Source organism: Mustela erminea, chromosome 7, assembly GCF_009829155.1.
Source record: "Mustela erminea isolate mMusErm1 chromosome 7, mMusErm1.Pri, whole genome shotgun sequence".
Lineage (NCBI taxonomy): Eukaryota > Metazoa > Chordata > Mammalia > Carnivora > Mustelidae > Mustela > Mustela erminea.
Window position 1 is genome coordinate 30,898,474 of NC_045620.1, and position 13,607 is coordinate 30,912,080.

Consider the following 13,607-nt stretch of genomic DNA (forward strand, 5'->3'; position numbering starts at 1 on the left):
AAAAAAAAAAAAAAAGTAAAGGATCAAAATTTTTCTTTGGGCCGGAGGTAGGGGGAGATTTTTACTTTTCATTTCTTTCTACAGTTTATACATAGAGAAACCCTAAAGCTTGCCTAAAGGCCTATTAGTATGACTTTCCCGGGTCTGAATACTGCTTCCTATTATCTATAGCACTGACTTCAGAAATGTTCTTGGTTTAAGCTCAGCCTGGGAGGGCTGAGAGCAATGGCCGAGAAGTTTGTTCTGGCCAAACTGTAGGGCTTATTCAACCTAGTAATCATACTGTTTATTCTGAAACTGATTTATATGCAGTGCTCTACCAGCCTCTTTTATATTAGGCTAGGTTTGAAAGGCAACAGTTGATTTCGAAGGATTGATGCATTTTTAGTTGTGAGCTTCCACAATTACATACTCTAAGGGGTGAGGATTTGGATTCATCTCTATCTCTATCTCAGATGATGACCTTGTGGCGTTCTCTGTGTTTACATCCTTCCTACATCTTTTAGATAATAAACCTGGGGTAATTTACTCAAGAGGTGTCTGGTTTTTAGATGAAGAAGTAACCACTGACGTTGGTCAAAATGGTGGTCAGAGTCCTTTAGAGATTAAAAGAGCTTTAAGATTACCATCACTGTGCTGTTTACTTTTGTAAGGTCAAAACAAAAGACAAAATAAAATACAAAAGCAAAGCTTTCTATAAAAATATTATGGACTGAAAGGAATGGTCTGTCATGTATGTGGAGTCCCACCCGTCCACCCCCGCCCGGCCAAAACCCACTAAGTATTTGTGCAATGTTGTTCGTAGGGAACAAAGCACACCAGGAGTTCAGAATTCCTCCACACCTAGTTTACCATCACTGTGAAGCGGTTACAGGAACTTTGGAATATATTTACAGAAATCAAGAAAATAGAATGCTTTTCTCAGAATTCTCGCTACTGTACCCAGAACCCACAGCTAAGGTCAAAACTGATAACATAAAATTGCAAAATTGCAACTCCTACCTGCGCAGGTTTCTCTCCTTGTTAAATTACAGTATGCTTATGGGAAGGGACCCCATTTCATACTTGTCTTACATTACTCACAAAGCAGAGAATAGGGACCGCTGAAGGCAATGTTTGACAACACAGGTATTAACAACGAATTTAGGAAGCCAGAAGTATGTGCAATGGTTATCACGGGCTTTGGTAACAACAAACGTATCTGTGTTCTAATTCCTAGTGGGTACTTTGTAGGTATGAGACCTTGGTTAACTAATTTTCCTTTTCCTTAGGATATATATATATTTTTAATGATTTTATTTGAGGGAGAATGAGCAAGAGAACGTGAGAACACTAGTGGAGGGAGGGGCAGAGGGAGAGGGAGAAGCAGACTTCCCAATGAGCAGGGAGTCCACGGGGGGGGGGGGGGGGCTCAATTCTATGGCCCTGGGATCCTTACTTGAGCTGACGGCAGACGCTTAAGCGACTAGGCCACCCAAATGCCCTTCCTTTAGGAGAATTTTCTTTTTTTAAGATTTTATTTATTTATCAGAGAGAGAGAGGGGGAGAGAGCGAGCACAGGCAGACAGAATGGCAGGCAGAGGCAGAGGGAGAAGCAGGCTCCCTGCTGAGCAAGGAGCCCGATGTGGGACTCGATTCCAGGACGCTGGGATCATGACCTGAGCCGAAGGCAGCTGCTTAACCAACTGAGCCACCCAGGCGTCCCACCTTTAGGAGAATTTTTAAATCCATTCAAGTACTAAGTATATTTCAGGTACACAGGGGATGGACTGCAAACGAAGTAGGCAGCATTCCTGTCCAAGAAAAGGTCTTTCAACAGTCCAGAAGACGGAAATTTGAAAAACCGTGGAAGATCTTATCTGTAAAATAAAAATCATATCTGCTTCCCGGCAGCTTCAATGAGATAAAGCGATTACTTAGTTCAGTGGCTAGCATAATTAACCATAAGTACTAGAGACAGCTTGGCAAAGCAAAGCCCACTGAAGTTTGGGTTTCACTTCCTTATCACGTGGGCGTCTTCTCTTACAGTGGGGGCTCCTAGGGCTTTTCCACTTCAGGGCCTTACAAGTGTCTACCTGTATGCGTGAGGGACGAGCCCTGGCCTCGGAGAACGCGAAGCCCAGTGCAAACACCATCCTCCAGGCTACAGCTTGGAGGATGCCGCTTCTCGACCCGGCTACTCCTTTTGCCTCTGGGAATCAGGGCGCCAGCGCCAGCCTTCCGCTGTCAGGCCGGAGCTCCCATTGGCTAGTCTCCTTAGGAAACACATGCCTTTTCCCGCCTCCTCTCGCAGCTAGCCCAATGCACGCTTCTCCGTTCCACTCCTCCCCGCCCCCAGAACTCCGCCTCCCTGATGCATTCGCGCCATTCGTGGATCTCTGCGGCCGTGATGGCGGCGGTGCGCGTGCGCGCTCGCTCCGGGGGCCCTCCTCCCTAGCGGAGTGAGCGGGCCGGTGCTGGAGCAGGCTGTGTTCCGCCCGGGTGAAAGGGCGGCGGCGGCGCTGGGCGGGGCAGAGTTCCACGGCCAGCGGCCGGGCTGTGGTGGGTCCTGAGAGCTTCTCAGGCGGGGCGGGGCCGGCCGAGCGGAGTCCGCGCGCGCCCGCACTGAGCTGCCCGCTCCGGCGGCTGCGCTGCTCGCCTGCCGCGACGTCGCGCCGGGGTCTCCAACCATGACCGAGCTGAGGCAGAGGGCGGCCCGCGAGCCGGACGCGGCGCCCGAGGACAAGGTAGCGGCGGAGTCGGTGTTGGGGCGGCCGGGCAGCGGCGCCCCCCGGAGGTCCGCGGGGCCGCGCGCAGAGGGGTCGTCTCGCTCTCTGACCCTTTTGTCGCGGCCGACGGCGGCCCCGGGCAGCACAGGGGTCTTTGGGTGGGGGGCTTGGCGGAGCGCGTGAAGGGGGAGGTAGGTCGGAACCCCGGCCACGGGGACTGGTTGGGGATGGCATCTCCGGGGCGCAGGAAGGAGCGCGCGGGAGGTTGCGCGGGGCCACCTGCCTCGCAGCGTTGGTTGGGGTCCCGTTCTAGTCCCCCACCTCCGCGAGGCCTTCCTGGTGTGGAGACATCGGGACCACCGCAAAGCCTTCTTTGGTAGGAGACTCATCTGAGCCGGTCTAAGGCTTTCTGCTTCCCTTTACAATGTTATTTGGGCGAGGAGGCGGCTATCAGGACAAGGCCATGGGATTTGCCTCTTAGGAGATTTCATTTCTTTCTTGAAAGTGAGATCTATGGGCTTTAAATTAAGCCGAGAGGTCTCTTGACTCACGTCGTCAGCAGGTCTTGGAAGGTATACTCCCTGCGTAGGTTTCCTGCTTCAAGTGTGGGCATTGATGGGGTAGAGCAGGAGGGTAAAAAAGAGGCCATCTTGGCGGGGACGCAGCTGGTTGGGGGGTGAGGGATGAGGGGAGTAGACAGAGACCTTTCACAGAAGTCAAAGATTTGTGTGGGGGAGTTGAGGAAGGTGAGAGTGGTTGGTTCTGGGGACGTTGAATGACAGCGTAAGGGTTGAGACTTGGTAATAGTTCGCGCTTCAGGAGCATTGTATTTGGTGGCAGTGATGTGGGGAATGGACCGACGGAGCCTGGGTCAGAATGGAAGACCCTAATTAACGTGGGGGTTGCCAGTGGGTGTCCTGCACATGTTCTCTTTGGTTCACATGCTATTTTAAAGACCAGAAGGTTTCTCCTAACAGTGTGAATTTCAGGCCTATGTGAATAATTGGGAGATCTGCCATCATAGTCTGACCTGGTTAACATGGGGCTGGATCTGAGGAACAGCTGTTGCCACCAATCCCTGTTGTCCTACACCAGGACTACCCCAGACCTACAGCACCCACTTATGTATGTAGCTTGCAGATTTTGATAACTGGAGGAAAGGGACGTTGGGAAAAACACCAGGAAGGAAGAAAGCACAAACTTTGGGGATAGGGTGTCAACAGAGCAGTTATACTAGGATGCATGTTTGGGGTGAAAGATAATAGGGTGTTGAACAAACTTTTTGTTACTGCTGTTGACAGTAGATCATTCAAGGAGCACTCTTCATATTAATTTTTAGAATACATTTTGGAGAAAATTTAGGGTTTCAGCCCAAGTTTAGGGGTCAGTTTCAGAGAAACGGTACTTTGAAATCTCTTATCTTCCCATTAAATATTCTGGTTGGGCCTGAAAGAACTCTGCCCTATCCTGCATATATTGGTTGATGAATCTTTAGATGTTTAGAGGTTGGGTAACTCTATTTAAGATTTAATGTTAATGGGACTTTGTGGCCTAAAAGCTATGAAGACAGGGAGACAAAAGAAGGTAAAATAGCCAGGGGGCTATAAAAAAGCCATTTGTAATAGACATACTTACTGGTGAAAACACTCCCCTCCATGGGATTGTGAGGTGAAAGTTTTTACCTTTCCCACTCCTTGGATCCATCTCCCAGATAAAAAGTTACAGTTGAGTCTTAATTATTTTCTCATTCCATGTTTTAGGTAGGGAGAACTTGAGGAGCTGTCCAGCTAAAGGTACCTTAAATTTTTACAACTGCCCTTGAACTGCTTGTACAATGACAGAATGCCTGGGGTTGTGAGCTCCACTAAGTGCTTGTTCCCTAAAACACAGCAGCTATGCATTCAGTTAAAAACCTGATTGATGTAGTCCATTAGCCCAGAACAAGGTACTCAGCTCCTCCCCTGCCCTGTTATTCAGTATTTCTGAACTACCAAGTATGGTATTTTTAATAATAAAGATACATTTTAAGAACTGTGAAATGCTTTATGTACCTTTGATGAATGTATAGAATCTTTAAAAATACTCTATTTCATAGTTTGAAAAACCAATTTCCACGATTCTGGCTTTGCTGATATTCTTATGTTAAAACTTAAGAAAATTAGAATAAAACAAGACTGTTTCTTTAAAGAAATGAATTGTGAAATGAGAATTTTCTTATTTCATAGTAGAAGAATTCAGAAAATAATACCAGGTCAGTTCATTAAAAGAACTGGAACAAATTTGAAAGAGTCTTTAAAATGTTCCATTTGCTTAATGGTCGTGGCAAAATTGTTTTGTAAATAAGCAGGCAACCATTAGTTTCAAAATAATGTGGAGAATGTGTTTATTAGAAGTCAGAGGTATTTTGTTATATTTAGCATCCTAGAATGGAATTTTCAAAGCCAACTGCTAATAAAGGAAATGTTTTCCTCTGAGAACCGTGCTTATAATTTTAAAGTCCCAAAGCACAGTATTGTTGCCAAATTTAAGAAACTTGGAATTTAAGCTTTGAGAATGATCCTCTTTCCGCCCAACCGTGTTTTTCCAATGGAGGTTAGGAAAGAAAAGGATGAAACATGGGCCAAAAGATTGGCATCTTAAAATTTATGTTTGGGTTCGCATTACAGGAGACTTTGTTTTAGAGGTTATAGTGAAGGCTCTGCTGTATTTAGGTGCTGGGGTGCTACTTAAATTAGAGGTTTACTTGTTTCAAGGCTTCCTTTGTAGATGGATGAAGGCAGCATGGGGAGGAAATAGTGACATCATTTAGAAAGGGGAGTTTAAAGTTTAAATGAAGACACTCGTTAGGGGCAGGGACGGTGCCACTTACCAACTGTGTAACTTTGAGCAAGGCACTTATAAAAGCCTGTTTGTCCATCCCTAAAATGGAGGTGATAAAGTAGCATGTGTTTCAGAGGATATTCCAGTGGATTAAATGAATATGTGTGTTTCAGAGGTAGGGCAGGAATTGTCACATTGTGATAGTCTATTAGCTAAGGTTGTTTCTGGCTGAAATATAGTGTTATAGAAAAAGATAATATTCACCTTCCACTCTTGTTAGATGATTAAAACATCAAGTTATGAGTGTTTGGAGTAGTTTCTCGCTATTCATCACTTTTTAAGGAAGGTGTTATAGACAGGGCTTGGCCTTCTATGACCTGTGTTTTCAATTCATTTTCTTGCTGAATTTTTCAATGCTCAGAATTAGTTTAGTTATAGAAGCAGCATTGCTGTATGCAGTTATCTTCCCTTCCCTTCACTAGCTATAATGTGTTTGAGGACAATTGTGACTAATTAAAAGTGTTTTTGTGATTTTAAGAATGAATTACTGAAATAATGAAATCTTATTTTAAAAGCTGTGAAACTACAGATGTAGGAGAAGTGCTCTATTTCAACTTTTTTTTATTGAGAAATACTTCAGGTATTGAAAAATCAGTAAACCTTGACCATGGTTCTTTTTAAAACTCTAAAAATTTTATTTATTTATTTATTTTTAAAAAGATTTTATTTATTTATTTGACAGACAAATCACAAGCAGGCAGAGAGGGAGGCAGAGAGAGAGGAAGTGAAGCAGGCTCCCTGCTGAGTAGAGAGCCCGTTATGGGACTGGATCCCAGGACCCTGGGATCATGACCTGAGCCTAAGGCAGAGGCTTTAACCCACTGAGCCACCCAGGTGCCCTAGTTTATTTACTTTTAAGAGAACACGTGCACAAGCTCCCACTGAGCAGGGTGCCTGATGCAGGACTAGATCCCAGGACATTGGGATCATGACCTGAGCCAAAGGCAGATGCTTAACCGACTGAGCCACCCAGATGCCCTTGACTATGGTTCTTTTGTTTTCTTTAAAGATTTTATTTATTTATTTGACACAGAGAGAGAGATCACAAGTAGGCAGAGAGGCAGGCAGAGAGAGAGGGAGCCTGCTGAGCAGAGAGCCTGATGTGGAGCTCAATCCCAGATCATGACCTGAGCCGAAGGCAGAGGCTTAACCCACTGAGCCACCCAGGTGCCCCAATGACTGTGGTTCTTAAACAGGAAGAGAAGGTACAAGATTTGTCACATAACCCACCATTTAAATTTTTTTTTTAAAAGATTTTATTTATTTATTTGACAGAGAGAGAGAGATCACAAGTAGGCAGAGTCAGGCAGAGAGAGGGGGGGGAGCAGGCTCCCCGCCGAGCAGAGAACCTGACACAGGGCTCGATCCCAGGACCCTGAGATCATGACCTGAGCTGAAGGCAGCGGCTTAATCCACTGGGTCACCCAGGCGCTCCTTAAATTTCTTATTTATGTTGATCCAAGTGTGTAAGTTTAAAAACTCAATTAGCTCCCATTTTGTGACTACTTAAAATTCTTTTTTTTTAATTAGTTTTTTTTTTTTAAAGCTAATTTTGGGGGTGTCTGGCTGGCTCAGTTGGTAGAGCATGCAACTCTTGATCTCAGGATTCCAAGTTTGAGCCCCACGTTGGGTGTAGAGATTACTTAAAAATAAAATCTTTTTTAAAAAAGCTGATTTTGTTTGTTTTGTGTTTGGACACATTTGTGATATTTCATTAGAAGAATTTATATCTTTTTTTTTTTTAAGATTTTATTTATTTATTTGACAGATCACAAGTTGGCAGAGAGGCAGGCAGAGAGAGAGAGGAGGAAGCAGGCTCCCCGCTGAGCAGAGAGCCCGAAGTGGGGCTCGATCCCAGGAGCCTGGGATCATGACCTGAGCCGAAGGCAGAGGCTTTAACCCACTGAGCCACCCAGGAGCCCCAGAAGAATTTATATCTTATTGAAATGTTAAATTGTTCTCATTGGTTATTAGAACTAGAAAGATCTTAGAGGTCATTATTTGATAGAAGAGGATACCATATCCCAGAGAGTTTACTTGCTCAAGGTCACATAGCTTGTTAGTGGCAGAAGGGGTCATATGAAGGTTTTCTTCATTCTTTTTTTTAAAATATTTTTTTTTAAAGATTTTATTTATTTGACAGACAGAGATCACAAGTAGGCAGAGAGGCAGGCAGATAGAGAGAGAGAAGGAAGCAGGCTCCCTGCTCAGCAGAGAGCCCGATGTGGGACTCGATCCCAGGACCCTGAGATCATGACCTGAGCCGAAGGCAGCGGCTTAACCCACTGAGCCACCCAGGTGCCCCGGTTTTCTTCATTCTTATGAAGCTTTTCTTATTTCTCTTTCTTTCATTATGTTGCATAATGCTGCCTGCAAGGGTATAGAATTAATTTACAGACTTTATTTTCTTTTAAAGATTTTATTTATTTATTTGACAGACAGAGATCCCAAGTAGGCAGAGAGGCAGGCAGAGAGGGGGGGAAAGCAGGCTCCCTACTGAGCAGAGAGCCTGATGTGGGGCTCCATCCCAGGAGCCTGGGATCATGACCTGAGCCGAAGGCAGAGGCTTAACCCACTGAGCCACCCAGGTGCCCCTAATTTACAGAATTTAAAAGCATGCCCAAAGAGCTTCTATTTTTCTTATGTGGCTATAAAAATCAGAAAAATAGCAAAATAGCTATTATCAGTAGCAAAATGAGTCTTTCATATATATATCAGTAATGTGGAGATCCTGAGGGGAAAAAATGGGCAGAAAAAGTTGATTAGGCCCAGTTTTCCCAGTTACGGGTGGTTTATATATTTTGAAGTCCATCCCTGGGAGCAGCTGCTCGGGTATCTTTGGAAGAAACTCCTGGTGTGGGGTGGGCTCCTCACACTGAGCTGCACATGAGGCTGCTTTCTGGATGATGACTTTTAGTATCAGAACTGTTTGTTCCAGCAATAATCAGTCACTCAGTATTCCACACACCTTCTCCTCAGAACATTCACTGAATCCTGTGTCTGCTGTATTCAGTCTCTGTTAGCTCTGAGGGTGGGCTGGTGTCTGTTCATGAAGAAAATGTTCAGGATTTTTTTTTTTTTTATACCACTTTTGGCTCCAAATCTCCAAATATTTCATTCTTTCTCCATTGATCTCAAGAAATACAACTGCACAAAAAATGAATCTTGTAACTAATTTCCCAGTTGCAAAAGGATGCAAATAATCATCCTTTAAACTGAAAGAATGGGAGCGTCCATACGGTACCCCCCCCATCTGCAGGTGATATGTTCCCAGACCCCAGAGGATGCCTGCAACTGCAGATAGTACCGAATCCTATATCTACTGTGTTTTTTCCTAGACTTATATACCTACGATAAAGCTTAATTTGCACATTAGCACAGTGAGAGATGAACAACAATATTGAAATAGAATAATTACAACCATATACTCTAATAAAAGTTATGTGAATGTGTTCTCTCTCTCAAAATGTTGTTCTGTACTCGCTCTTCCTGTAATGATGTGAAATGATAAAATGCCCATGTGATGAGATGAAGTGTGGTCAGTGACTTAGGCATAGTAACTTAGAGGTTGGCTACTGTTGACCTCCTGACAGTACCTCAGGAGGATCACCTGCTTCCAGGCCCTGGCCGACTCCTGGTAATAGCCCTGGGAGAGCAAAACTGCAGACATGGGGGGCTACTGTGTTTCTGGTTTGCATGCTCTTCCCTCTGCTCTAGGAACCATGCAGGTGGACTGTATTGAACTCATTTGTGTTTTCACTAGGCTTGCAGAGTACCTGTCCTGCACACGGCTTCGTGTTCCCCATGCTGTGACAACCTCCCTGACTCTCCTGACCCGTGCTGGAGGCTGCTCGGCATGAGAAAGCACAACCTTTCATGTGCTGTACTGCCTCTGGTTTGTGAAGAAGACGTAGAGACCCTGACTCTTGATTAGTATTTTTCCAGGGTCATCTTGGAAAAATACAAATTTGCTCCCGGGCTTTGGGCAGAGCTCTTGCCTTCCAAGCCTTGTGCATGGTGGTGCAGTGCCAGTGATGGTAGTCTGGATCCGTTAGGCAGCTCCCCGCCAGTCCCCGGTCTTTGTTCTCACGCCGTTTGCCCCAACAGTGGGGGTGGCAATAAGGCCCACTAAGTTGAGTGACCTTTTTAAGGAAGTTAAACTTCATTGTGTCCTTTTGACTGGGCAGTGCATGGTTCCAAATTAGAGAGGTGCAAAGGGTACACTGTGAATTGCACCTTCTCTCTTCCCCAGAGTGCCGCAGAGGCAGCGTTTTGAGCCAAGTTTCATTGCTCGTGAGTGCCCACTGTTGGTGCAGGATGCAATATCTCCTTCCAAAGTCAGATGTCCTTTTGTTACTTTTTGTCAGCAAATCCTTTGTATTAGGGTCACCGCAGGGCCAGCCTGGGGCTTCTCCATGAAGACTCTGCTGAAAGAGCTGGTGAGACTTGGGATTTACTGACAATACTCTCTGCTCCTGGGTCCCTAATGTTGAGAGGATTTCTGTCATTGACCCCAGATTCCTCAGCAGGTGATTCTCAGAGTCTTCACCCCACAATCTGTTTCCTGCTGGTCCTGGTGGTTTCAGTGACATCCAGAACATTCCTTGGTGCATATCCCTCAATCAGCGACTATCTCAAATCTGACTTCCTTTTTTCTAGACATTGACCCTCTTTCTGTCTCCTCTGCAGGTAGAATCAGATTTCTAAGTTGCTGTAGGTTAAGTCCATTGGTTCCTGTGTCTTCTGCTCTCTCACCCCATCCAGGTTCTAACCAGGGGTTAACCTGGATTCCTTACCTGTTGCTCTAGTATATTACTTCTAATTCTAGTCCATCTATCCTTTCTATCCTCTGACAGCTCTGAAACCACCCTATAATTAGAGGGGAAAAAAGGAGTCCTGGCTGTCGAAGACTATAAAGTCTTCTCTCTTACCCAGTCCCTCCACTTGCTTGGTCCCCTGTGATATCAGTCTAGGCTCTTGCTGTTTCCACTTCCTGAATTGTGCTTTTTCTCTGTCACCCCTCTCCCTACCTCTACCTATTTAAATCTTATTTTCTCAAAATCTGTTTTAGCTCTTCTCTGTCTCATTACTTCATCAGCATATATTGTAGAAATCACAGAGATGTGTACATATGAGTATGAAACCCATCTGCAGTCCCATAATGCAGGGAGACAACCATTGTTCAAATGCATGTGGTTGCACACGGTCATAATAGCAGTTACCATGTCTGATCTGATAGCTTGCCTCTTTATGCTGCCAGAAGCATTTTCCCACACCGTTAAGGTTCGTTAAGTTCTTTATAAGCATTATTTCAAACTTTTTCTTACCGTGAAAGAAACGATGAAAATAAATGATATTCATTGTAGAAGCACCAAAAAAGAAAATAAGTCACCTCAAACCTGCCATTGAGAGAGAACCATTGTTGTTGACATTTTGGTGCATAGCCTTTCTTTGTATTGAATACTACTGTTTTATAACTCATTTTTTAACGTAAGAATATGCCCCGAACATTGTTCAAGTCTATAAACATTTAACCAGCATCGTTTTTAATGTCTATATGTCATTTCATTGTGTGTCTGTACTTGAACTTATTGAACCAATCAGGCTTTTAAGTTGTTTAATTTTTTTGCTATTATAAGCAAGCTGCAGGAAGTACCCTTGTTGAAATAAAACAAAACACAAAAAGCCCTTTATGCACATGCATATCCTTAGATAAGTACTATGTTTAGAACTGCTGATTTAAAAAGGGATGTACATTGTCTAAGCTTTTGATACAATTAATATATTTCCTTCCTGCAGTAAATTTGTAGCCACCCTAACTGTATGAGAGTGTCTATCTTTGTGGTCTCTCCTTCCCCACAAAGACATACTGAGTATTCGCATGTTTCCTGTTCTTAGAAGAGGCATTAGAGCCTAATAGTTACAAGCCCAGAGTTCTTCTTGGATTGCTTGGTTTATAACCTGAGTTCCCCCCAATAATTTGCTTCCGTTTTCTCCTCTGAATAATGGGGCTTAGAATGAGGTTGTTCTGAGGCACTATCATGCTTTTCCCATAGGAACTATACCTTAGAGTAACAAAATAGTTTATTATTTTACTATAACAAATGGAAAAAGAGTGATAGAATATTAATATATTCAACTCCCCACTGAATTGATAAACAAGACCATAACCATCAATGCTGCTACCATCAGAGAACCAGATATTGGGTATCTCCTGATGGAAGTACAAATCAGAGGAGGAATCTTGTCCAAAAATCATACCAGAGCCTAATCAATACTTTAGTTCTAAGGGCTAGTTTACAGGAAATTCAAGGGACAGGAGAACACATTGAAAAACACCATTGGACAAATGACCTGGTTACTTTAGAAAATACATGGCAAGGAGATATTGTGCCCCATTTTAAGAGAAGGGGGGAGCAATAGATATGATAAGCCTATGCATTAAAATAATAAGGCATATTAATGACTTCTGGACCTTATTTGGGTCCTGATTCAACCAAATTGCTATGAAGAAGAAAAATATGTGAAAATTTTGGGTAAATTTGAATATTGGAGGTTTAATATAAATGAATTGTTAATTTTTATAGGTGTGATAATGGTATAGTGATATTTAAAAGCCCCTAATTAGAAAAAATAAACACCAATTATAAAAGAAATGGTAAATAGAGCTACATTAAAATTAAGAACTAAATGAAAAGGAAGTCTAGAGATGGAAAGGAGGTCTAGAGATGAAAAGGAAGTCTACAAATGAGAAGATAAAAAATACATTTGACATTAGACTCATATCCAGAATCTATGTAAAGAAGTCCTACAAAATGAATATATAAAAAAGACAATTCAATTAAATGGGGCTCTTCATGGGGTGCCTGGGTAGCTCTGTCGTTAAGCATATGCCTTCAGCTCAGGTCATGATCCCAGCATCCTGGGATTGAGCCCCACATTGGGCTCCATGCTTGGCAGGAAGCCCGCTTCTCCCTCTCCTGCTTCTGCTTGTATTCTCTCTCTCTCTGTTGAATAAGTAAATAAAATCTTAAAAAAAAAAAACAACGGGGCTCTTCAGGTGGTCAATAAATATACGAAAGTGTGGGACACCTGGGTGGCTCAGTTGGTTAAGTAGCTGCCTTCGGCTCAGGTCATGATCCCAGCGTCCTGGGATTGAGTCCCACATCGGGCTCCTTGCTCCACGGGGAGCCTGCTTATCCCTCTGACTCTGCCTTCCACTCTGCCTGTGCTTGCTCTCGCTCGCTCTCTCTCTGACAAATAAATAAATAAAATCTTAAAAAAATATATACGAAAGTGTGACCAACATCATTAGTTGTTAGGGAAGTGCAAATTAACAACATTTTAAAAAAAATTTTTAGAAGATTTTTATTTATTTATTTATTTGAGAGAGAGACAGTAAGAGAGAGCATGAGTGAGGAGAAGGTCAGAGGGAGAAGCAGACTCCCCATGGAGCTGGAAGCCCGATGTGGGACTCGATTCCAGGACTCCGGGATCATGATCTGAGCCGAAGGCAGTCGTCCAACCAACTGAGCCACCCAGGTGTCCTGGGAAGTGCAAATTAAAACAGCAATGAGATTCTACTGCACACCCATCAGCATGGCTAAGATTAAGAGGACTGAAGATACTAAGGGATGACAAGTATGTGGAGTTCATGTACTGTTTGTGGGAGTATAAATTGGTAAAACCACTCTGGAAAACTGTTTGGCAAATATTTACTGACACCTATGTATAGGGGCATCTGGGTGTCTCAGTCGGTTGGGTGTCCAACTCTTGGTTTCGGTTCAGGTCATGATTTCAGGGTTGTGAGATCGAGCCCCATGTTGGCCTGGGTTCCGTGCTAAGCTTGGAGTCTGCTTGAGATTCTTTCCCTCTCCATCTGCTCTCCCCCACCTGACTCATGTGTATGCTTTCTCTCTCAAATAAGTAAAATCTTAAAAAAAATAAAACCCGTGTATACACAAATCCTATGAACATTCACAGGTGATTACTTGATAGAAATTTGTACATAATGTTTAT

At 43.7% G+C, this 13,607-nt stretch overlaps 1 protein-coding gene across 1 annotated transcript in view; it reads left to right on the top strand.

Moving 5' to 3' along the window:
- Positions 1-2,374: 2,374 nt before the first annotated feature.
- CDS2 (CDP-diacylglycerol synthase 2) overlaps positions 2,375-13,607 on the top strand; it is a 62,380-nt gene continuing 51,147 nt past the window's right edge. The window contains exon 1 of the mRNA XM_032351349.1: positions 2,375-2,726. Coding sequence (XP_032207240.1) covers positions 2,670-2,726 — 57 coding nt within the window. The 5' untranslated portion in view covers positions 2,375-2,669. The remainder of the gene's footprint in view (positions 2,727-13,607) is intronic.